The following is a 26,306-nucleotide window of genomic DNA, read 5'->3' as shown; positions in this document are numbered from 1 at the left end:
AAAGGTAAGGATGGGAAAGATAACCAGGATTTCTGCTCTTAATTTTTCAACTTCTTGTAGATTTTGGTAACAGTTACAGGGCTTGGCTTCTGACAGGAAGACTGCATGTGTGGCCCAAGTTCATCTGAAGGGAATTTGAGAACTGTCAGGTTATTTTACCAGTGGACCAGGGAATGGATATAATGTTTCTGTCTTTCCTTTGCAGAAGTGCAATGTCTCAGGAAGGCAGTTATGGGAAGTGGACAGTATCCAGTAGTGAGGAAAGTGATGGGGAAAAGCCTGAACCAGACAAACCCTCCACCTCATCTGTCCTTCGCACTGGGCAGGAAGCAGCACAGGTGCCGAGCTACACCTGCTCCGAGGCTCGGAAAGCTGCATACAGGAGGCAGATGTCACCTGTGAAATTCAGCAATGCAGATTCAGTTTCACCTCCCAAAAAGCAGAGAAGTAGCTCCCAGGACGACCTGGGCTGGCATCTGTCCAGCAGTGAGGATGAGCTGGGACCAGAAACACAGCAAACACAGTCTGAGCGCATAGTGGTCAAAGAAGAAAAAGACAACCCTGCTCCCAAAAATGGTGCTGCCCAAAGAACGGGAAATAATGGACTTCCTGCCAGCCACAGGCTCAAAGAGGAAGATGAGTACGAGACCTCAGGAGAAGGCCAGGACATTTGGGACATGTTGGATAAAGGGAACCCCTTCCAGTTCTACCTCACTAGAGTCTCAGGAATTAAGCCGAAGTACAACTCCAAAGCCCTTCACATCAAAGGTAAGGATGTAGGGCAACCAGGAGATGTAGAGTTAAACTAGAGAGCATTTTCCTTGGTAAGTCAAGGAGAAAAGCCTGGCCCAAGCTCCAACAACCCTTCCTTGCAGTCTTCACTATTCTCAGGGGGACAAAATATTCTTGTTGACAAGCATTAGCTTGACTGCAAACTGTTTACCTAGAGGAGGCATTCAGAGGCTATTTCTCAGACGCCTGTAGTTCAGCCCCTTGTGTGCTCAACACAATGTTTAGAATTGTTTCACTTTTAAGATCACATTTGATCAGAACACTTTATTAACGAAGTCACCAAGCCTGACTGCAGTTGTTCTCTCTGATTCTGCCCCAGCAACATCAGACTAGCCTGGAACTTGTAGAAAATGCAAATTCTCAGCTCCACCAGATGCTGCCACTCAGATGCTTGTGATTTGACAAGGCTTGCAGGGCTTTAACATCCAGTCAGGCTCAGAACCACAGTTTGCAAGCTTGGTTTGGGTTTCTGGTGAGAAAGAGGCAGAAAAGAGCCCGGCCAGTGCAGGTAGCTATTTCAGCCATGATGGGAAAAGGGTCTCTGGTTCTCCTGATTCCATAGGGGAAAGAGCGGAAGCTTGAGAGTCAAAGGTACAGTTTCGCAGCCTCACCACTCATTAACTCTGTTACCACACAAGACCTGCCATTCTCCAGATTTCTGCATGCTCCTCTTTAGCCTGAGGATTCAGAAAAACAGGATGTGAAGTACCAACATGGTACATGCACGTGGCAGATACACACAGTAAATATCATTTCCCTTCTTGCAGATTAACTTTTCTTCTGGCTTATTCAAGAGCACATTATCCACTGTCAACAGTATTTCTCTGTATCAAATATTTAATTATATGTTTTATTTCTTCTGTTGATACATAAGTGTTGGTGCATTTAGTCCTGTACTGTAACGAGTTCAGTTTTGTTTTTCATTTTGAGAGTTTCTTACCTAGCAGGTATTTTGAAGAAACATAAGACAATTGTATTTTTTGTTTTATTCTGTTTTAAGAGAATTAGCACAGGACATAGAATTCTGCAGACTTTGGTTGTATGAAATAAACTGATAAAGACAGCCATGGACACAAGGTGTTCAGGGAGGGAGATAACATGAAGCGTGGAGCTTTAACCTACACTTTAATCCTCTTAACAGCTTCATGAGGGGATGTTCCAATGGTCCTCATTGGATAGGTGACACAGCTGCAGTTTAGAAAAGTTAACTACGCTGCCCAAAGTTACAGAGCTGATCAGTAGTAGGGCTACGACTTGAATCAGGCGTACGGCATTCGATGCCACGCTGTCTGAGATAGCACATTAACATACACTATAATTGTGGATTGTCTAGAAAATTGCATGGAGGAATGGGGCCTTCCAGGGGTCCTTGAAAGAGTAGCATTGCAAAAGGTAGAGGTGCTGGGAGGGTCAAGTGGAGCAAAGTATTGCAGTTTACCTCTTAGTAAAGTGGGGACTTCCTTAGAGGTAGTTACTTGTTCGTTTAAAGTCTTCATATCCCAGCAGCTAGCTCCATGTCTGGGAGACAAGAGGCCCGCAGTGATTTTACACACAGTGAATACCTGTAAAGTACCTGAATGAACCCCTACTCTTCACCCTCAGAGGCAGCATAGTGGGTTAGAGCAAGGTGGAGGGGGACACAGTGGATCCAGCTTGGACTCTGCCCCTCCTAGCTGTGTGGTCATGAGTAGCCTCCAAGGAAGACTTGTCCTCATCCACAACAGTGGAATAGCAGAACCTGCTTCGGAAAGTGGCTGGAGGAGTAAGAGCTAACATGTGGGCAGTGCCAGACACATACATGTCCTGCACAGTTGCACCAATAGGATCAAAGATGGAAATGAACACATGCTACTTCTTATGGTGTACCTCACACCCAGAAACATTCTGATCTAACATGAAGTTTTAATGGGTGCTAAATGAGATCTCCTTCAAGGTGACCAGAAACACCAGGGGTGTCAGTTTAAAACCATGGGAATTCAGTGCTCCAAGATCCCAGAGAGGCACTGGGGACAGAGATGGATAACTGGAGGGGTAAAGATTCAAAGACCCTAGAAAGAAAAAAGTATGAACATAGGTGTTGACTGTCACCCAGTATTGAAGCTGCAGATTTTAGTTATATTTTATAAAAGAATGTATAATTAAACTTTAAATACCACTGGGAAATTTTCTGACACATCAAGGCCTAGCTTTGTAATAATTTTCAGTTTACTGTTTCCTGAGTCACATCTTGATGGTTGCTAACTGTTTAATAAGTTAATCGTGATTGTTATGACTACAAGACTTTTCACTAAGTGTGAATCGTGTTTCTTCTTTGTAGATATTTTATCTCCTCTATTTGGGACACTTGTTTCCTCAGCTCAGGTGAGTTTACAAGTACATGGTTTGTTAACTCAGGTGAAAACACAAATAATTAAACATCTTTATAAGAAAGTATGAGAGGTGGTGTGGGGGGGTGTCTCAGTCTGTGCAGCCCCAGAGATGGCACATGCCTAGCAAGAGACTGGCACCCTGCACCATAGTTGGAGGGCCCATGGCCATGGAAAGTGGATGTCACTATCAATTAAGGTGCCTGACTCTTGATCAGACCACCAGGACTGACCAGGAGGTCACTTTGGACATTGCAGCCTCTGATAATCTCAGGACTTTTGTTCCACCCCCCTGCATCCACCACAGTGGATAGCATGGTGAAGGCAAGTTTGATTTAACTTAAAAAAAATATGAGTGGAAGTTACAGGTTCTTGTGCATATTCCATGGCTCTTATGTGACTGAGCTGGTCCCTTTGTGTTCATGAATCATATTAACACTGCCAAGGAATAGTCCAAAGAAAGGGCCATGTCCCTCCAGCAAGCCAAGCTCTCTGTGCCCTTTGTGTTCACTTTGGCCTAAAGAGTCCTGGTCTCCAGACTACACCTGTGGGTGCTCTGAGCGAGACTGAGCTCCTAGGCCCAGGATGGCCCCAGGCGTCACAAGGTCCCACGGCTAAGATCCACTTGTGGTCAGGATGGGATTGTTAATAACATAGCGAGAGCCCAGAACAAAGTATGTGTGTACCCAGCTAATCAATAAGTTGGGCTGGAAGTAAATGTCCTTTTCTAAAAGTCCTGGGATCCTTTCTCCAGAATCTATCATTTTAAAATCACTTAGGAGAAAAGGGATGCATGTATAAGCTCCTTTATGTAAATTAATAGTAGGACTGTTAGAAATAATGTAGCACCATCGCGTTGACAAGTACAAATACTGCCAAAGCATGCGGAGATAATTTCCTTAGAAGCTATTTTTCTTGTACATATGGCTGCATTTATGCAGATTCCTTTAGCCATGTATTCCTTCAGGATAAAATTTAAGTTTATTTATGAGTATTTCAGCATAGTTATTGTACAGGTTTATAAATTATATACGTAGTGCATTATTATTTTAGCGTTTCTTTCAGTTTAATGAATGGTTCTTCTGAACTGCATAACCTGTGGTTAGTTACTTTTCTCTTCCCCATCTAGTTTAACTACTGCTTTGACGTGGACTGGCTTGTAAAACAGTATCCACCAGAATTCAGGTGAGTTCCGTGGATAACAGAATGCTGTAATAATAATAATAATAAACAAATAGTAAAACTGAATTGCTTTGAAGCATAAGATCTGTATTTCTCAGATGAAAACCACTCACCTTTTTTTAGTGTTTGTTTAGAAGCTATTGAAATCAGATTGACATTAAGTCATTTTAAGCAAATAGCATTTTAAAGTCCCGTTTAATCCCATACATTGTTTGAAGAGATTGGAGCGTTTTCCTCTGTGCTCTGTTCAAGAAGTAGGTAAAGACAGGCTCCAAGTCAAATGCTAGGACTTCATGCCCAGTGTTAATATGGAGGCAATACATCTCCCAGCGGGCCTGTACCCTTGTGCCTGCCAGCACATCATCTAACACCTGCCTAGCACTTTGGTGCTCCTCTTTTCCTGAGTTCTCCAGTGATTCTGTGCTTGGCAATGATTCTTCTGTAGTTCTGGACCTACGAAAGAATGTCTTGGGCTTTCCCTCTTGTAGACTGTGGAGGTGATAGATGCAGTTCATCAGCTGCATGTTAGGCGGTGCAGGCCAGTAGAGCTTGGCATAGTGACATGCTACCTGTCCTTGTTCCTGGCACATTTATACACAGGAAAAATGATTGTCAGGGTCCTCTTGGTGCGTGTAAGGTGCATGCATCAGATTGTGGAGACCTTTGTCACTTGAGAGGGTAAAATGTTGCTGAGGTTTCCCAAGCAGCTTTGGCACTCAAGAGCTTGTGTTTAATTTATAACATGAAGGATGAGTTTTAGCTGCACGTTAATAGAAAACCCAAAATAACAGTGATTTAAACAAAACAGAAATTAGTTTTTCCAGCCCAAGAAGCCCAGCGGGTACACATTTGTGATCTGAATTGGAGGATGTCATGGTTTTCTCCAGGATTTATAGACCTGTCTTCTGACTTTCTGTCTCACCGTGGTATGTTCAAAGTCACCTCCTGCTCCAGGATGGCAGCCAGAGCCTCAGTTCGCTTGTTTGTGTTCCTGGTAGCAAGGAAGAAGAGAAGGAAGGAAGGGCTCATGTCCCAGTTGTGCCCCCAGGAGCATCTGTCCTGCTGGTCCCACACAGCATCTGCTTCTCCCTCGTTGAGCAGAGCTCAAGTGCATGACCACCAGACCTGAAGGAGGCTGGGAATGTGACCTTCCGGCTGAATACAGCTTGTGCTGCCTAAAATCAGAGTACTGCTAGGAAGGAGAGACTGGATGGCTGGAACAGTGGGTGTGATCGGTCACAAGCCCTTCCCAGAGCTGCATCCCTGGGTGTTGCATACGTGTTTTCTGCTCTTCATCCTTTTGCTTCTCAAAGACCTGTCATCAGATGTTGCCCCTTTACAATGTTGCCAAAGTGCACACTTAAATCCCTTTAGTACCTTTTATGGGTGAAGTCTCACTTTAAAAAGAGTATAGCAGTCCTAAGCCTTGATGCCTCAGAATGCGGGTCCGTTTGGGGATAATCCTTATAGAGGTTATTGGTCAAATTAAAAGGAGCTCATAGAGTGGCCCCTACAGTATAACTGGTGTTGTTATAAAAGGGAAAGCTTGCACGCGCAGACACACACACACACACACACACACACACACAAAGACTCTATAAAGGTATAAGGATGTCATGTAACCCCAAGGAGTGCTTGAGGCTACCTGCAGCCAGGCCGTGTCCTGGAACAGATTCTCCTTGTCAACGCCCAGAAGGCAGTAGCCCTACCAACATCAGGACCCAGGTTTCTCGTTTCCGGGGCTGTAAACAAATTTCTCCTTAAGCCATTGTCTTGTGATTTGTTACAGCAGCTGTAACAAACTTACATAGTGTACACTAGACTGAGCAACTGAAGTCAGAGGGCAGAAGAGTTCTCCCTCCTCTTCACCCTCTTATTATACAGTGTGTCTTGGGAATGCGGTGGTCTAGAGCACTGTAAGGAAAGGAGTGAGTTTAGGTAACCTCCATAGTTTGTAGAAAATTCCAACCCAGGAGGATTTGTACCTCACTGCACTGTATAGATGCTGCCTTTTTATAACAGTTCACAGAACCCATAAATTTTGGAGGAATTAATGAAGACCTCAACTTTTATTAATCAGTTATTTTTTTTCACTTTTTTTTTTTTAATCAGTTCCGGGGATCGAACTCACTACCATGCGCTTGCAAGGCAGGCGCTTATGCTGCTGAGCTAAATCCCCAGCCCCTAATCAGTTATCTTTAATATGACTCCATAGTCTGGTAACATTTCTTATTATCAGACAAATGTACGAATCTTTCTTATGTTACGCTCTATGCTGTTGTTCTAGTTGTCAAAATTTTTTTTTCAAGTAAGGAAAAAGTTAAGAATGTATGCTTCATAATTTTGTTTTATCTGAGACATTAGAATACAGCTTACATGGGCATAACGCAGCAGTGCTGAAATTGCATTTCCTGTGGTGTTTCTGTCTCGTTGAATGTTGCCCCTTCATGTGTGGCAGACACTCATTATGCAGTGTAATTGATAAATCTGAAAGTGACTGCAGTTGTTTTTGTTGCTTGATTGCTTGTTGAAGAAAAATTCAATTTTTGTTGTGTTAGGCAAGCTAGTAAAAAGATACATTGATTTTTAAGGATTGTCTTTCTTTGAATTAACTGGGGATCAAGGATCCCTTAAATGCCTTTTTAGTCTGTTCCTGAAGAGTGCTTTTATGTAGTCTTTGGAATTTAAAAAATTATAATGTACTTTGGGCTGTGGTTCATTGGAATGTAACTACCTATTAATAAATCTGCACTGTGCTATGGGCTTGGGCCATTTCCTTTTGTATCCTGTTTCCTGAACAGTAGTATCCAGAACAACTAGTAGGAGCTGGTAAATAGAAGCCCAAAGTGAATCCATTTTTGCTTGATCCGAAACAATTCTATATGTATAATGATGACTGTGCATCTTTAATCTATCTGATCTTAAATGTATTAACACAGGTTCTTATGTACTACTTCAGATTATTTGCTCAAGGACCTTGTTGAGTCTCAGCCCAGCTGTGTTATGACAGCCTTTGGGGTCGGGCCCATCTGGTCCTTTACAAGAACAGTGAATGAGCGTTTCTGCCGAGGCCATGTGTTGGGCCCTGCACTCGGTCACAAAAGGAAGAAGGCATTCAAAAGGGCAAGCATTGAGCTTCATGAATGATGCATCTTAAACAGTTCTTTCCACCTTTCAGAAAGAAACCCATCCTGCTTGTACATGGTGACAAACGGGAAGCTAAGGCTGATTTGCATGCACAGGCAAAGCCCTATGCCAACGTTTCCCTGTGCCAGGTAAGCTGCCTGTTGACATCCTGGTCAGTCTAAGAGTTGAAGGGAACTTCAGACCTTTAGTCCACCCTGCCACCCAGTGCCACAGTCGTGTCCCCCAATGCAGTCATCACCAGCATGTGTTTGTCTAACCTCAGTCTAAGCACTTCCTGAGATAGCCTGACCATGTTCTTGAGATAGCCTGACCTAGCCCAACTGATGGTTGGAAATATTTTTCTTTATATTAACCTTAAAAGTCTCTCTGCTTGTAATTTCCATCCATTGGTCCCAATTTTCTTCCTCTGGGACCAGCAGAGTATATCTCTTCTTTGCTCTTGTCAGTGATTCTATAGTCAAAGTAATCTATCCTGTTTCTCTTATTCTCTCTCATCACCTAGCTTTTGTCACTTGCACTCAGTGCAGCATAGATCCAGATATGTTTCCAGCCTGCTAGCACTCTGTTGATAGCTGGTTTGTCCATGTACCCTTTTTTTTTCCTTAAGTACTTGGGATTGAACCTAGAGCCCTTCTCACTGAGCTACATCCCCAGCCCTTCTTCTTTCCTGTTTTGACACAGGGTCTTGCCAAATTGCACAGGCTGGGGTCCAATTTATAATCCTGCCTGAGCCTGCAGAATGCTGGGATACAGACAAGCACTAACACCACCGACTCTGCCTCTTAAAACCTGAGCGTCAGCGCTAAGCAGGGCCTCTCGTTACAATGTGGCGCCTCAGGTCTTTGCTGCTGTTGACTCTTCGGCCATTGTCTTCCATTCTTTTTCACATCAGTTGGACCTGAGTTCTGTACTGGAGAGACTCATAGCTTAAAAACCCGTTAGGAAATTTTAGTGACTCCAGCTGTGTGTGACCCAAGCCCACTGAGGGAGCACTGAAAAGTTTCATAATGGGTACCTCGGCTTGCTTGGCTGGAACCAATCCAAAGTAGAAAAGAAAGGATACACACTCAAAAACTGTTACCCAGTTTCTCTATAGTTCCCTGTAATTTTAGTTTCATACTTTGTAGTCACCCTACAGTGTGACCAAATGAATCCTTGGGCTTTTCACATGACCCATTGCTGCACCCAAAACGATCTTTGATTTCATGGGCTATTTTGAATAGAAACAACAACAACAACAACAAAAAAAAAAACCAAGCAAAACAAGACTAAAGGAAATTCAGAAGAATTTTTTACATTTGTGGAAATGTTGGTTATGAATTAGCTGCTGAAACACCCATCTTTTCATGTTCCTTTTAGGGTAGTCAGCTTGTTCATGAGAAAATAGGTTAAAAAAATAACTTTTATGACTGTTCTATCATCAACTTAGTGAAACTGGCTCAAGATTTCTGCTCTCGGAATACAGAGCTGGTACCCAGGTTCCTTTTCCTTGCTGTTTTCCTTCTAGTTTCTTATTTTTCTCCACTCATGCAAGATTTCAGGATTTCAGCTCACATTTTATCGCTCTTGTTCCAACTATAAATGCTATTTGTGTGTGTAAGATCAAAACAGCGCAAGAGCTTAATCAGATCAACTTTAAACATGCATCACAATGTTTTTCTAGCTTTCACCCACTGCACTTTGTATAATCGTGATTTCCAAATATGTCATCTTCTACCCAGCATGGGACTCATCTTCTGCGCACAGGTGTGCCTTTGTTTAACAGGCATCTAAAATGCCATTGTTGTGTGTCTGTTCCGGAAATAGAAGAAGCTAACATGGAGTAAGATAGTCACAAGCAGAAAGCAGATAGAAAAAGAATCTTGAAAAACAGTGGTTAAATACCGAAAATGTGTTTCCAATAGGAAGTATGTTAAAAAGTTTAGCAGAGCTGCTCTTGGTAACCTACTCTGAACCGGCCACTAGAGGGCGTAAGGAGACCTGTCTTGGCTGAGGGGCCAAGAACTGTGCATGGCTCCACTCTAGTACTAGGTACAGAAGTAGACCCTACCCTGACCTGTTGAAATGCCTTTGTGTCTTGTTTTTGGAATGAATTCTTCAATGTTTCTAGCATCACTGTCATTGAAGCAGGATAGAGACTGAGACCTTAGTATAGTAGTCAAGGGTCAGATTGCCTGGGTTCTGTCCAGCTCTCTACCTAGGTCCAGATGCTGGGCATTTTAATGCACTTGTTTCTCAGTGTTCTGGAAGGTAGGAAATGTAAAACCAGGGTGCAAGACCGTTTGGGTCCTGGGGAGGACTTTTCCTGGCTTGTGTATGGCTACTGTCACAGGTCTTCACTTAGTAGAGGGAGGCGGGGGCCCATGCACCACTCCTGTGTCTTTCCTCATAAGAACACTGTTAGAAATTGATACCCACCCCCACACATGCATATGACTTTGTTTACTCTGATCACTTCCAAAAAGTTCCTGTCTCCCAGTCACATTGAGGGTTGGTACAACATGAATTACAAATGAGGAGACACTCAGCATTCAGCCCATAACACTGTCTCTCTTTCAGGTCTTGTCACTGAAGCCTAATTGTTTAAACCTAATTTCTTATGTTCAGAAAGCATTACAGTGCTCTTCCTCACAGAGTTTTAAAGAATTTGGTGCATTAGCCCTCCCCCCAGAAGCACTCATCAAACATTACCTGCTGTTCATGCTTCAACTTGCCTAAAGTCCTGTAACTTGTAAAAAACAAAAGTCTGATCTCTTGACCAGTGCTCCTTCTCAGCTAAGTATCAGTTTACAAAGTGACAGTCTTCTTCTAGTTTTGTAATTCTAAACACATGAAGAGCAGTTCCCAGCTGTCCCTCCCATGCGTGGAGCACACAAGCACTCCCCAGAGGTTAGCATCCCTGAACACACCTAAAAGAGTGCAGTGCCCGAATTTCTGGTGGGTGGACAGGCATCTCCCACAGGGCCTGTGCTGCACTCGCAGGCGTCCAGTGCTCATTACTGCCCCCAGTGGACAGTGCCCTCTTCTGTCCTGCGGTAGGGCCAGGTATGCGGCAGTGATTGCTGCTGTGAACAGAGCTCACTGTAAGCAGGCCTCCTTTTATATCCTGTGTACCATCACAGCCGGCTAACCACACCCAGTTTTAAAGAAGAGAAAACCAAGGCATAGAAACACAGGTGTTTCTAACATCGTACAAACGTGTGACGACAGGATCTCTCCCTTCTCACGTGTTCTGCTCCCCCAAGATTTTACTAAGCTGAATCCTGGATTATACATTTGCCTCTCTGCATGCCCTCCATTTATTCATAAGGAGGTCGTTTTATAACAAAAATGGATTTAGTATCTCTTTATTTTCCAGCACTTGCTATGTGTTCAGTCTAAGAAAATTTCTATTTTAATTTATCATCTTTGTGTTGGCATCACATTGTTTCTTTTAAATAAGCCCTGAACACTGTATATTAATTTCCTCTATAATAAGCCAAACACATAATTTTAAATCCTCATGTAGATCACATTTGTTTTATTAGTTTTTTTGACAGCTAAAGAAATTAAGTTTCTGAATCTTAATTACTATAATTTAAAATGCAGTCAATATTAAATCATTCTGGGGAACCAAACCGTTTTGTTCTTTCTGAACCTTACTAGATGCTGCAATAAAAATGGTCAATAGAGGGCAGCAGACAGTTTTTAGAACTGGATCCTTTTAAATTTTCTTTTTTTTTTTTTTTTTGTCTTTTTCCTTTTTATCGGTACCAGGGATCGAACTCACGACTGCCTGCTTGCAAGGCAGGCACTTATGCCGCTGAGCTAAACCCCCAGCCCCTCCTTTTAAATTTTCAATAGCTAGAAATATTAGCAAGGTTTTTTTCCCCCCTTTTAAATAAATGACCTTTTTTTTCATCTTAGGCGAAATTGGATATTGCCTTTGGAACACACCACACGTAAGTAACCTCTATGAAATGGAGGAGGCTATGATTTTAATGCATCAAAGCGTACTGTTGCAGAAGTGCCATTACAGGGGCTGATCTGTGATCATGTTGCTGGAAGAGGGGGGAAAACAAAACTGTCAGTAGCCAAGTGCGTGGAGTTGTGCTGTAGTAGCTTTAAGATTTAATGCTGAGATTCTGGCTGTCAGCGTGAAAGTATAAACCGCTGTTCTGAAGCTTCTCCCTTCTGTGCAGGGCTTGTGTACCAGGCTTGAAGGAACAGATTAGGTTCTGTGTGGTCCTTGCAACCATGGGTGCTTGTATGTGTGCAGTTGTTACCGGGTTTTAGGGTGCTGGAGCCTCCTTCTGGAGCTGGTTTTTAGATTCTTTCTGTCCTGAGCAAGCAAGTAGTCAAGACAAGCACAAGCAGTAGCAAAATTTTATTAATGGTGGATGAAAAAACAAACAAACAAAAAAGAAACAGTCTTTGCAGAGTGAATTTGGGCCAATTTGGGCAGTCAGAAAACAAGCGCACCCTGCAGCCTGAGAGCAGGCCTGTGATCTCGTGCTTGCCAGGCGGGCACTTTTGCTGCTGAGCTAAACCCCCGGCCCCTGGACCATCCTTTCCGGAACACTCAGTCTTCAGGCTGAAGCCAAGTCTCAGCCCTCCTGTCAAAAACCCTCTGGAGTTCTGCGAGAAGTCCACCTGCAGGGCACTGGGAACTGTCTTGTGCATGCGTCCTGGGATTTTGTGCTTCTCCAGCCAGCTTTGCCAAGTCCTAATCTCCTGCCTCATCATCTTGTGCCTGCAGGCACCTCACCTTTTACAAAGCTCTGTGATCTGGATAAGCATAAGCTGCCTCGAATAGATGCTACTGGTCAGCTCCATGCTGCAATCAAAAGGAAAACTATTTTACAAGAAGTTGTCAATTTGAAGACTAGCCCAGCTCCAAACAGCTCTTTTAAAAATAATTTTTTGAGGTGTAAAACAGAGACAGAAAAGCTTTTTTGTTACTTCCTACTTGACAGATTGAGCCTAGTTTCCAACTGGACTCCCTCTTACTTACATTAGGTTTACAGAGTCCTTTTCCAAAGTTATCCGTTCTACAAATGAGAAAAAAGTAAGACATAGGCACCAAGTGTGGTAGCACCTGCCTGTAATCCCAGCACTCAGGAAGCTTAGGCAAAAGGATTACCATGAGTTCAAGGCCAGCCTGGACTATGTAGTGAGCTCAAAGTCTTCTGATTATAGGGAGACTGTCTCAAGAAAAACAAATCAAGAATAAGACATGGTCATCCCTATTTTAATATTTCCACAAATCACATTTCTCTGGAAAAAATTTCTCAGAGGAATATGACAGGCCCACTTTCTTCCTAACCAATAGTGGCAGTGGGTGACTTGCATCAACCCTGTGCCTCTGGGCAGAAAGAAGTCCCTTAGGAGGGAGCTTTTGCCATGAGCCTGGCTGTGACTATTGTTTTCCTGTTGTTGTGATGGCCTGAAATGATGGCATTATAGCCACTTTTCTCTTTGTGTACCTGAAACTATCTTTTTGCTGGTCTGTTTTGAGAAGGAGCCAGAGTGGAGGCAGTGGGCCACTCCAGGAGAGGTGGGTCCCCGCCACACATGCCCCCAGCCAAGATGCTCAGAATAGAAGTTGCAGAATCTGCAAGCCACCGCTAGTGGGCAGCATTCGTCCAGATGAAGGAGGAGTTAAGAGTTTGAGGAGTGAGGCTGAATGCAAGCACCTCCGTCACGTATAGAAATATTCTTTTATACTGAGCTTCCAGGATACCAGTTTTAGCAGAGAATGCAGAATGCTGTCGCACAAGGACCTCCCAGTAGGAATGGGCAGCAGCAAATAAGGCCCAGCATAAACGCTAGTTCATGACAAGCCCTGCTGCCCATCTGGATTGTGGCCGTGATCTGCTCAGTCACCTTGCCAGGTTCCCATGCCAGCCCTGCAGTCCGTGCTCCACGAGGAGCCTTCTGAGTGACAGTTACACTGCACTGCTCTGCTGCCAGGTAGCAAGAGTCTCTGTTGTCATTTGTCACCTTGTTTAATGCTCTTCAAAAAATTATTTGGAGGTTGAGGCAGGAGAATTGCAAGTTCAAGGCCAGCCTGGGCAATTTAGGGAGACCATGTCTCAAAAATAAAAAATGAAAGGGCTGAGGGTGTAGCTCAGTGCTAGAGGGCTTGCTTAACATGCATAAGACCCTGGGTTTTACTCCCAATATCACACACACACACACACACACACACACACACACGCACAGTAGTTGGTCCTTTTAATTTTATAGATAGGAAAACTGAGGCCCAGAGTAGGTAAGGTGATTTTGCTTATCCAGAGATGGAGACAGGAATAAAACTCATTTGCTTTAATTTTAAATTTATTCTTGTTTGCTTACTCAACCTTGTGTCCATAGCCCATAACAGTTTTTAATTCGGAATTTAAAATGCTCAGGGAAGTAATTCTAGTAGAACCTTTCCCACCTAGATAGTACCTGTAGTTTACATTTTGTAGAAATGCCAAGATCTCAAGCTCATGTCTTGAAACTGCTTTGGTTGCTTTTTGTTTTATGAATTACTCATTAATGTTCTTGAGTCACATGCAGGAGGACATAGTTTTTGTCCCTTCAGCTTTTTGTCTTTTAATAAGCAAAGTCAAACACAGATGAGTTAGGAGACAAGGAGGAGAAAATCCTTCCAGCTCATGGCAGTGCAGGGCGCAGCTGGCAGCAGGGACCTGAAGGAATCTCAGAGTGGCTCACAGCTGAGCTGCCAAGGTGCTGCATGCACAGCGTATGGTGACAACCCAGATGCAGGCCTGGCCTCCTGATGCTTAAAGGTTGGCAAGGTCTAACTGCGTTCTGTCTAATCTCTATAGGACGCTGTGAACCTGTGGTCTATCTCACAGGGTTTTGGGATGGCAAAAGCCCCCAACCTGAGTCATTTTCTCACAGCTGGGACACAATACCCAGCACCCACAACTGAAGCAAAAACTTTGTTTCGTCTCGAACTGTAAAGATTTCAGTCTATAGTCCGCTGGCTCCAGGCAGAATGGCATGGCAGTGGGGAACCAGAAGGAGTAAGGGAGGGGCTGGGGAAGGAGGTGAACTCTTCTCGGGGCCATGTCCCCAGAGCCCTGCCTCTCCCAACCTCACCTTCTGGTGGAGTCAGCTGTCAGTCCAGTCACCTTCAGAAGCCCCATGGGTAAGTGCCCAAGGCTCTTGGGGAACATCTGTTACATAATCCATGAAACGCCCTCTCTGCGCTGGAAACAGTTACCTCAGAAGGCCACAGAATAGATTTAGAAAAAGAGCCAAAACAGCTGGAAGGCAAATGTCACTGTCCAAGCTGGAGGAGGCGAGTCACAGTGTGGGTAGGGTACACCTCTTCCCACTCTCCTCTATTTGGAGCCCCCATGTCCTTTCATTTAGTCTTTCTCACCAAGACTATGTCTACCCCAAATTCCACCCATCCGCAGTACCTCCAAATGTCCACTATTGCCACCACCAACACTGTCAAAGCCCTTCATAGTGATGGGAGCACGTGAGGTGTATAATTCCAGCCATCTCTGCTATGGAATCACTTTGTGACACAAATGATCCCCACTGCTTCTTGAAGCCATAGATTCTGCAGTGGTAAAATGTCAAACAGTGCTGGCATGTAGGGATCCAACAGTCTCCTTTGTGGGACTAGCTTCACATTTAGGAAGTGTCCTCCGGCCACCCCACTGCTCAGACCATAGGGCAGATCTGCTGCTTCAAGAGAGACTCCACCCCCTTTGCTGGCTGTTTTGTATTTTGCAGGGCTGGGCTGGAACCCAGGGCCTCACACATGCTAGGCTAGTGCTCCCCAGCCCTTTTTAAAATTTTTTTGTAAGACAGGGTCTCAGTAAGCTAACCAGGCCAGCCTCAAAGTTGCAATCCTTCTACCTCAGTTTCCCGAGTAGCTGGAGTCACAGGCAGGTGCCACCGTTCCCAGGCCCTACCTACCACATTCTACCTGTTTTTGACTGCTACCTTATTGATGAGGTGTTTTGTGTATCAAGAAAATTACTATGGGGCCCTTTAAATTCTTAACTGTATTTTTGTAAGATTGACTGACATTAGCGCCTGATTATCCTGGTAAGTGATGCCTTGATTAGTAGAAATATTTGTAAAACTTATAGCATGAATTCATAATTGGCTTATCCTTAATTATAATCAGCTGCTAATGTGGTAAATGTGTGTGTAAATTTGCCCAGATCTCAGTGAGACATTTAGTAACTGGAAAAAAGATGGCTCAGCAGCTGTCATTTCTCCAGCTTTGCATTAATTTACTGTTTGCCAGATTAGGTTAATTTCTCATTTTGGCAAGTACTAAAAAATCTCATTCTCCTCTCTGTTCTTGCATCCTTTTTTTTGCCCAGTCCTCGTGATTGAACCCAGGGCCTTCTCGCTGAGCTACACTCCTGCCATTTTTCTTCCTTTCTTTCTTCCTTTCTCTCTTTCTTCCTTTCCTTCCTTTCTAAATTTTGAGACAGGGTCTCACTAAATTCCTCAGGCTGGGCTAAAACTTGCTATCATCCTGCCTCAGTCTCCCAAAATGCAAGATGATAGGCATGTGCCCCCATGTGTGGCTCCCTTTTTTTTTTTTTTTAATCTTGTTATGCTCACCTCACCTTGCCTAATTAGAATGTAGTCATGTGGGATTGTTGGAGGAGAACCTGTGGTTTATGTTTTTATATGTGTAAGTTACATCAGTGAGTATTAACTAGCATTCTAACGTCAGTGAAAACGATGAGTCAAAACAGTTACAGCCTTGAGAGGTGACAGTAGTTGAGGAAAGAAAACTAGATTACTCAAATAATAAGACAATTAAGAGGAAAACTAGGGGCTGGGGATTTAGCTCAGCAGCATAAGCGCCTGCCTGGCAAGCATGAGGTTGTGAGTTCAAGCCCCAGTACCAGGGGGAAAAAAAAAACCTTTAAAAAAAAGAGGAAAAGTAGATTAATGCAATAAAGATAAGACAAAAATGATCTGATTGATTGCAAAATAAAGCAAAGCACTAAAGGAGTCATGGCAGTTATACGTGATCATTTATCATTTGACAAAATGCATTTTGATTTTATTTATAACAATCCCAGGGTGGGGTTGATCCTTATGATCCTTTTCCACGTGAAAAGCAAAGGTTGGGGATGACTGCATGGCTCACCTAGGATCAGGCAGTCTCTAAATAGCAGACTGAGCCTCAGGCCTTCAGACTTCAGATGGAAAGCTCTTACTTATGCTCTGCTTTGTTTCACTGGCAAGAAAAGGAATGTGTTTGGTAACGAGAGGCCAGAGGAAGCCCACTGGAATAGAAATGTCTCAGCCATTCTCAGCAGAGAAACAAAGACTGGGCTGGCATCTATGGAATACAAACAAATGGGTCTAACGAGAAGGAAGCATCTTGTAAATTGTTTAGTTGCAACCCATAATAAGAAATACCGTATGGCATACATTTCACTGTGCTGCACGTGGACACATCTGTGTGCTGAAACCAAAGTTCTGTGATCCAGTACTTCATTTAAATGTATGCACTGTATTCTTGATCCATTCTATTTCAGTCGTTATAATATGGAAGACGGGGCCAGGGAAATAGCTCAGCGGCAATGCACCTGCCTGACAAGCACAAGGTCCTGAGTTTGATCCCCGCTACCAAAAAACAATAAATAAATAAACCACATGAGGACCATACCGTGGCAAGAGGCTATACCCATACTTGGAAGAACCCTGGGCAGGGGTCCCATTGTCTGTTAATAATAGCATGATGCTGAATATATAACATGGGGCCAGACTGGAGGGGTTTGAAACGCCAAGACTGGTGTAGACAGAATGGAGTGAACATCCATTGGCCACCAGATGTGCTGAGCATTTTTGGAAAGTGGCATTTTACTGTCACTGAAGCAGATTTCCATAATGATAATGTGTAAAAAAGAAAATTAGGAATGTTCAAAGTATGGGTAATGTAAGGGTTTGAGAATTCCTCTAGCTACAACTTGTGTTCGGGCAATACAGTTAAGGTTTTAAATTTTTTCTTAATTTATTACACAAAAGGCACATTGCTATTAATCTCCTTCAAAATATTCTCCCTCACTTTGAAGACACATCCCGTCGTTGTTGCCACTTTCTGAAGCATTTCTGGACCCACTAGTGTGTCTTTAGTTGCTCTGTCGTGGCTGCCTTGGTGTTCAAAATCATTCATTGCGAAATGTTGACCTTTGGTGCTCATTTTGGCTCTGGAGAAGAAGCAGAAGTCACATGGCACCAGATCTGGTGCGGTGAATTTACAATTGCACGTTCTGTGAGCCTGCCTTTCCACTGGATGGCACACGGCAGCTGCATACAGTTCACATCTATAAAGTCAGAAAGGAGGACTTTCAGGACGACTTCAGAAAGTGGCAAGAATTACGGGACAAGTGTGTTCAAAGTGAGAGACAGTATTCTGAGGCGGATTAATAACTATCTTTCACTGTAATACTTTAAAACTTTAAATATTCACTGTATATTTTTATTACCCATGTGTTTGTGATATTTTCACTAGAAAGGTATTGCACAGTTGGGAAGTCCTATTAATCTTTTGGATCCCTTTTCTGTTTTTGAAGTAAAATGATGCTACTACTGTATGAAGAAGGCTTCCGGGTTGTCATTCACACTTCCAACATCATCCGCGAAGACTGGCACCAGAAGACCCAAGGGTTCGTAAGGGTGTTTGCTTCCTGCCAGTCATGGTTTGTGCTGAGAAAGGTCAAAAGCCAGAACATTCAATTTAGTATTTTGTTTTCTTTTTGTAGTTTTGTTTTTGTAGGGATTGTGTTTGTTTTGTTTTGTTTGTAGTGCTGGGAATCAAACCCAGGGCCATGCAAGCTCTCTACCACTGATTACATCCCAGTCACTGTGGGTTCTTTTGCTACAGATCCACCTCTATTGTACTCTCTTTGAAGGAGTCAGTGTTAAGAGTTTGGTACATCTCTATGTGTAAACATAACTGAGAAGTCATTCTGACTATGATGAGAAGCCACTGACGTTGTATGACCAAATTGTCTCATATACCCTGAGAACCACTCTGCTTAGCATGTGGAGATACATAGTGAGAAATTCCTTCTTCCTTTAGGCATGTGCATAGTGCATGGCCAGTAGAGATGTATCATTATGATCAGTTGTGTTCCTGAGTATTAAAGTTTTCTTTTTCCCCCCATTCTCCAGAATATGGTTGAGCCCCTTGTACCCACGACTTGATCCTGGAAGCCAGAAATCTGGAGAATCAAGAACACATTTTAAAGCTGACCTCATCAGTTACTTGATGGCTTATAATGCTCCTCCTCTCAAGGAATGGATAGATACCATCCGGGAGCACGATCTCTCTGAAACAAAGTACGCGTCCTCTTGCCAATCCCCACTGTAATGTTCACAAGTCTGCAGCTCAGGAGCCTTGGAAAGGGGTGGAGTAGCATTGGGTTGTCCTTCATGATGTGATGAGGGGAAGACAGCAGATTCATTCAGTGTCTGCTTCCTGTGAATCTCAGGCATTGAAAAGGCAGCCAGTGAATCTTTGTACCTTGAGCTTCCTGCTGGGGAACTCTAAATATAGTAAGTTCTTTGTCTGATCCCTTATACTTTGCATTCTGCCAAGTCTGGCTTGCACGAAAATAAGTATTGACAGTATCAGTTACAGTTGAGGAAGCATCACAAGGAAATGGATCTGCTTCTAGAAAAATTAGAAATTATATTAGTTCTTGTGTGTATTTCATAATTTTTTTAAGGTGCAAAACACATTACTATGGCCTATGTACAACTGGGGTTTTCTTTCTCTTTAAGTGTTTACCTTATTGGCTCAACCCCAGGACGTTTTCAAGGAAGTCAAAAAGATAACTGGGGACATTTTAAGCTTCGAAAGGTAAAACAACTCTTACTCTCAACATTTTTTAAAAATTTAATATGTATTCTTTCTCTTTTTTCCTTTATGATGGTGTATTTTGATGATAGTGATTTCACAGTATTTCCAATACAATTCTGTGGGAATAGAAGGCACTTAAGTTGATTGTCTAATTACAATTTTCAGTACTTTTTAATTTAGGGGTTTTTTTTTGCCTCTTTTATATATCTAAATATTATAAGTATATTACCTTTACTAGTTTTCACATTTTCTATAATAAAGATAGGGGCTTTCCATTCACAAATATTGTAGCTTTTGAGTGCTTAGCATATTAAGAATTTTTTAATGTGCCCATTAAACAAGAATACATAATAGTGTTGAGTAAATGTTGTAACTTAGCTATAAAAATTTCTGAAACCAGTGTCCTTAAAGAAACTAATTTTTAAAAATGACATTTGTTACTGGTATGAAAATGAGCAAAGATGGCTGGATGCAGTCCCAACACTCGGGAGACTGAGGCAGGAAAATCACTACAAGTTCCAGCCTAGTTTGGGCTACAAAGTGAGGTCAGGGCCACCCTGAGCTGCATAGAGAACCCCTGTCTCAAAAAGACAGAAAAGAAAGAGATAGAAAAGGAACAAAGAAAGTCTTTAACAAGATAAAATGAAAGTTTTCTTCATCTCTCTTTAGTTTCCTACCTTAATAAAATCCCGAAAATGACTTTCTTAAAAGCTTTACCTCTTAGTCCATTAATTATATTCAGATTAAGAATTTCTTGGTCCAGTACTTATACCAGAAGATTTGGCTTTCAGACTTTTTTCAGATTTTGGAATATTTGTATATATAGTTATTATAGACAGCTAAGTGAGATAGAAATTAAAAGCAGAGAGTATGATGGATTAAAAACTGGTGGTCAACTTAACACCACCTGGATTAAATCAGCATGTTGCTGAGTGTAGACAGCTCACCTGAGGAAACTTGCCAGCATAAATAGACTGGGAGAAGATGAGTGAAGTGTTGTGGGTTTCTCTAAGTGTTGCTGTTTTGAGCTGTTCGTTCGCCTGGAAGAGTTCAGGATGACTAGCCTCCCCAGTGTGAGTTTGATCATTGTCATCAGACGAGCTTGGGACCTTGTTGGTGAGAGTGGCTGTGGTGCACTTTTGGTGAGCTCTGGTCCTTACATCAAGCATTGCTTCCTGGCTCTGAAGGGGAAGCTGTGTGCTGTTTAATCTCTGGGAGAAACTTGTCATGCTGGCTTCCTGACATGTACTCGATTTTTTATTATCAGAGTAGCTTGGGACCTCCGTACCGCTGAGGATGGCTGTGGTACTTTTCAGGGCAACCTTGGTTCTTATTTTGAGCACGATTTCTTGGCTCCAGTGTAGAACCCTCACTACCAGCAGAGTTCCTTCACCCCGCTAGCATAGACTTTTCTAGCTTCCACTGCTGACCTTTGGGCCCTTCCAGCGTGGATCCATAAAACAGACCGGTATGAGTCCTTCTTGTGGGCTCTAGGCCTCCAGTTGGACTCGTGAGAGGCATTGTCATGGGCTCTAACTTTTCACCTAGACTCACGCAGGATATTGCTCTGGGATTTGGGCCATTGGCTAAGTATTCTGGGTCTTTAGTGTTGTGGACAGATTTCCTATACTTTTTTGTGTTTTACTCTGGGTGACCATCATAAAATAATATTATAAATGCTGTGTCCTGATTGCAGTTGTTCTCCTCACAACCCCTGACTATGACAGAGGGATCAGGTCCTTGAGGGAGTCAGTGCAAGGAGTGAGAGACAACAAATTTGCAGCCAGAAGTGAATTCGAAGACAACCGGACTGCAGGATGGAGGTGCTCTTGCCAGCCCTGCAAGCCTCCCTGGAGATAAACAGCAGCTTGAGATTATACTTTAATTAGACCTGCCTGTCTAGTGAGCCCCCACAATGCACCAGACACAGGCGGGTGACCAGAACACCCTGACCCCTGCTTTCATCCTTTTCCAGAGACACCTTCATTCTTCTATGTTAGAAGTTATAAATAAGCTAAAGTTAACGATGCTCGTCATACATCCTTGCTGCATGGCTCACTTTCCTATTGGATCAATATTAGTTAAGCAAATATACTTGTAATCCTATAGGTTGATTGTAGTTTGACCTATAATTACCAAATTATACTTTTGCTGTATAAAATATCCTTAGACAAAAACCCTCAGCAGCCAGCCACTTTCAGGACCTCTCCTGTTTCTCAGAAGCTTTCTTTCGATAAACTTTTTCTATTCTTGACCTCTTTGTCCTGAAGTCCATTCCTTTGTATCAGGAGACAAAAACTTGGCACAGGTGGGAAGCTACTTCTCCATGACATAACATAACGCGGTGTCTTTGGGTTGAGACCCAAGTCTAAACACAAAGTTCATTTGTTTTATATACACCTAAAACACATAACCTAAAAGTAACTTTGTAGAGTATTTTTAGTATGACTATTTTTATTGTGACTCATTATATGAAGGCAAGTATAATTTCTCACTGTGACGTAATCTTTGTGTTCAAAAAGTTTCAGGTTTTACAGCATTTTTGACTTTAGATTTTTGAATTTGGGATGGTCTACCTGTATGTTATGTAAAAATCTCCCTGTCACTAAAACATTTTCAATGTTTTTTTAAAATAAGCCCAGCAAGACCTTGGACAGCATTTGTATGGCTTGACCTAGACAAAGGATAGTTTTCCCTAGCCCTGTGCATCCTGATCTATTTTATATAAGCCTTGTGACCTCGACTTGTTTCTTAACCAGCCTCTTGTCCTCTATGAAATTGGCATATTAACTGTAACTTTCTCTCCCAGATTTGTTAGCATGGGTGATGGGGTTCAAGCCAGGTCTCTGGTTTCTTGTATGTGGTGATTATGGCATGTAATGTTAAGAAAAAGCAGCAGAGTTTTTTTTTGTTATTTTTTTGTCTTTTTCCTTTTTATCAGTACCAGGGATCGAACTCACGACTGTCTGCTTGCAAGGCAAGCGCTTATGCTGCTGAGCTAAATCCCCAGCCCCCAGCAGCAGAGTTTTAATCAACTGACAGTGTGCACAGAATGAGAAGGCACATGCCAGTGGACAATGTAGTAAATTGGCAAAAGTGCTTAAGGGGGATTGGATTTAAGAATTTAAAATGTTACACCAGATCTAGGGCATCTCACTTTGAATCTTTCAGGGCATGATTGACAATGTGATTGACAGGGTGCTGAGTGAGGTCAACTGTCTGCTGCGCATGACCTTTCCCATAATTACCTTAGTTATAATTGGATGTATGAGATGCAGCACATGTGCGTGAACCTTCAGTGAGCTCCAGGTTAGGAAAGATAACCGAAAGTCATGCTAACCCTGCATGCTTCCTGGTAGGAGACTTTGGAGTTTTCCAAGGCAAGCCTAGGGGTTTGTTCCCCCCACTACATCTCTGCCTCCAGGTAATAGGGCTTAGAAAAACATAGCGGGTTAGCCCCGGAGCATATGCTCAGGTGTAAGTGAGTGGAGGTGAGTGGTCCTATGACCCCATTTGTACTACCTGTGTTAGACTTGTGTGGAATTTAAATGAAACAGTGGACACAAAATAGGGCCAGACACATGGTAAGTATTCTTTAAGAGTGAGTGATTGTGGGCTAATGGTTTAGGCAGGCCAGGAGTGGTAAATATGCATGAGTGCAATCTTCCACAAAGCTGAATAGCATCTGGGGAGGATTCAGAAGACTTTTCACATGCTGTAGCAGCTTATTTTGAATCTCAGCTCCTTCCCCAGAAGGGCAAGAGGGTGATTTCCTTGCACTGAAGTATATCACAGCACAGGGCTCTGTTCAAGATCATGCAGTTTCTTAGGATTGAGCCCTGCCATGGAAACTGGCTCTGGTAATTACCAGTCCAGTTCTTTTTCCTACACTAGGCTGTAGGGAGATAGAAGTTGAGAACATTGGGCTTTTCAAGGTGTGTGTATAAATATTAATGTCCCAAGTTATGTTAAAGAAGATTATGCTTCTTAAATAAGTATGAGTCAGAACATGAGCTCCACTGGGGCAGAAGTCATGACTTACTGTATTTTTCTTGCCATCTCCAGCCTCTAGGTAAGCACTTGATACATCTTTAAGTGAATAAAACTTCTAGGTATTTTCTAAATTGCTTTTGTATCTCTGTGAATGACGTCACACCCACTTGCCCAGCTGTTTTGTCATGCCCTCTTCTCCTGCCTCAGTTTTTCTTAACATGTCTACTAAAATGAATCTTTTTGTTTCATATTTTAAAGAGAGTGAAAGCAGAGAGAGAGAGAGAATAAAACCAAACAAAATAAAGCAGAATAAAGCCAATCAAAACAAAACAGTGAAAGTGATGCAGGACTTCAAAACAAGATAGTAGGAAATCAACCGTAGTTACCATAATGCCTCTTGTTATCTTCAAAATTGCTGCCCATACTATCAGACATAATAAAATCAAACAACAGAACATTGAAGAAAGCAAAACAATAAAATGGAACAAAACAGAACAATATTGGATTTCAAAAATAAGATAGAAATCCTCCATAGTTGCTATATCGCATATTGTTTTCCTCTAAATAAATGCTCAGACTTCTGGCTTTAGGCCTGCAAAGTCAATCAGACAATACAAGAATTAAGTTGTTTCTGTACTGCAGTTACTGTCAACTCAGCCTGTGATCCTCCGAATTAGCCAGTTGCTTACCTGGGATTGCAGGGTTGGCTCTTCTTGTCTCCCAGCCTGCACACCAGCTGGCTCACAGGAAGGGCAAATTGGCTTCTTGTTTCTCTTTCCGGCCCCACATGGCCACTGCTGGCTCACGGGAGGAGCATTGGCTTCTCTTCTAGCCCTGCAGGCTGCTGCTAGCTCTCAGGAAGGGCGAATCAGCTTCTTCTAAGATGAATCGTTTTAATAATCAGTTTTTGATTCTTTTACTTCCTTTATGCAAATCTAAAGATCTTGGAAAGAAAAATGTCTGTGTCCATTAATCATGTTTTTAAAAATGTGTATTTTGAGTATTTAAAAAATATTTTCAAAAGGAGAAAAATATATGGATGTGAAATTCATTGCTAATATTTACAAATTTAGCTTTCCAAGAGCAGAAATTTATGCTTTTAGTTATCATGGTATTTCCTTTCATATTTTTTGAGTAACCATAGCAATCATTTTTATTCTTTGACAGCTTTTGAAAGAACATGGTACACCCGTACCTAAAACCGAATGCTGGCCTCTAGTGGGTCAGTTTTCAAGCATTGGCTCTTTGGGAGCTGATGAATCTAAATGGTTATGTTCAGAGTTCAAAGAGAGCTTGCTGACGCTGGGACCAGAAAACAAAATTCCAGGGAAAAGCTCTGTTCCTCTTCATTTGGTGAGTTTTCTTCTTGTCTTGTCTTGTCTTGTTTGCTTTTTGAGGTTGCATCTTGATACTTAGTTCAGATTGGCTTTGAATTCACTGTGTAGCCTGGGTGAGCCTGAAGTCATGGCAGTCCTCCTGCTTCAGCCAGAGTACTCGGGCTGCAGGCATTTGCCACCAAGCCCTAGTTTTTTTCTTTCTCAAGTTAATTTATTTTTATTCCCCAGTCCAGGAGAATAAAGAATCTCTTTATAGTGAGAGTTGCTCTATTCTGTGTTTTTATTTGGGGAAGGGGTAGAAAAACAGTATGTTATTATCATTTGTGGGCAGTTAGCCTTAATATGGTCCAATACAGGGAGCTTGGTTTAATTAGGAGCTGCATTTCATCCACAGACTCTTTTGAGATTTTCCATTCTTTTTTTCAGGCTGTCAAGCCAAGGAAAAATATTTGGTGTAACATTGCCAACAGAATTATAAGCACTATTAAATATTTAGAGACCTATGAATTAATGATTAATTTCATATTTGATTTGATGTTAATTTGAGATTTCAGGGGAAAAATATTCAAATTAGTATACTATTTCATCAAATACATACATATATATATATATATATATATACGCATCCTGTAGTTAATTTTTTTTTCCACTAAGTTGGGAACTTTTTAAATTTTAAAATATATTTTCTAAGTTTTTAAACAAAGCATTTTTTTTCACATGGAGATTTATAGCAGCCTTACTTTTAATTGCCAAAATCAAAAATAGCGAAGATGTCTTGCAATAGATAAATAAGTAAAATGCTATATTCATCCAGTGGGATGTGAGTGATAAAAGAAACGAACTATCAAACATCAAAAGCCACGTGCGTGTTAATAAAATAAGTCAATCTGTAAATGCAACATAAAGTATGAGTTAACTATGTGACATTGAAAAGTTTAGTTTTAATTGAGATTTCCATTTTTGTAAAAGTTGGCCATCATTCCTTTTTCAACATGTTATATTACAAGCTTTATTGTTTTCTCTTTTCCTGCTTATTTTTAGATCTACCCTTCTGTGGAAAATGTGCGAACCAGCTTAGAAGGATATCCCGGTAATTGTCAGGAAATCTGTCTCAGTTGTGGTTTTTGTGTTGATTCCATAAATTCCCTGGTAGAATTTTCACAAGTATTAAAATCTTGCTAGAGAGCGTTGATTAGAAATGTAGAGAAGCTTTCTCTTCGTTGGACAGGGCCCATGAAAATAGGTAATGGTGAGTTCTGCTGTGTCGTGAAGATCATACCACTCTGCTAGGCAACTAGAGTGTGACAATCTTCACAGTAACTCTGTGCACAGTTCTCATTCTTACCAGCAAGGTGTCCAGTGAGTCAGTTATCTAGACAAGATGTTCAAATAAAATCATCCTCCCCTAGGACTTGGAGCCTTCCCAGAGCATGTCTAACGTACCTTTAAATCCTTGGAATTTGAATACCTCATACAAGTATATTTAAGTTCTGGAATTTATGCTTAATGTTGCCTTTGATAAAACTTAGTTGATGTGTACACTCTTTCAAGGGCTTTCTCTGAAAACACCTTAGTAGCAGTTTGTAAACATTGATCAGCCCTGTTCTCCGCTTCCTTATCCCAGTAGAAGTGCTGACT

The 26,306-nt window shown here is 42.1% G+C and overlaps 1 protein-coding gene across 3 annotated transcripts in view; it reads left to right on the top strand.

Annotated features, from left to right (window-relative positions):
• Tdp1 (tyrosyl-DNA phosphodiesterase 1) overlaps window positions 1-26,306 on the top strand; it is an 88,681-nt gene that overhangs the window by 7,075 nt on the left and 55,300 nt on the right. For all 3 annotated transcript variants that reach the window (XM_003472471.5, XM_063241209.1, XM_063241210.1), the window contains exons 2-11: window positions 206-768; window positions 3,110-3,153; window positions 4,288-4,343; window positions 7,519-7,615; window positions 11,394-11,428; window positions 18,047-18,139; window positions 18,648-18,815; window positions 19,260-19,338; window positions 24,499-24,684; window positions 25,710-25,758. In XM_003472471.5, the coding sequence (XP_003472519.1) occupies window positions 213-768; window positions 3,110-3,153; window positions 4,288-4,343; window positions 7,519-7,615; window positions 11,394-11,428; window positions 18,047-18,139; window positions 18,648-18,815; window positions 19,260-19,338; window positions 24,499-24,684; window positions 25,710-25,758 (1,363 nt within the window). In that variant the 5' untranslated portion in view covers window positions 206-212. The remainder of the gene's footprint in view (window positions 1-205; window positions 769-3,109; window positions 3,154-4,287; window positions 4,344-7,518; window positions 7,616-11,393; window positions 11,429-18,046; window positions 18,140-18,647; window positions 18,816-19,259; window positions 19,339-24,498; window positions 24,685-25,709; window positions 25,759-26,306) is intronic.

Source organism: Cavia porcellus, unplaced genomic scaffold (genome assembly GCF_034190915.1).
Source record: "Cavia porcellus strain 051 isolate PalLab524CR breed Dunkin Hartley unplaced genomic scaffold, mCavPor4.1 scaffold_31, whole genome shotgun sequence".
NCBI lineage: Eukaryota > Metazoa > Chordata > Mammalia > Rodentia > Caviidae > Cavia > Cavia porcellus.
Note: the sequence above shows the minus strand (reverse complement) of the source record. Positions and strands in the feature narration are given on the sequence as shown.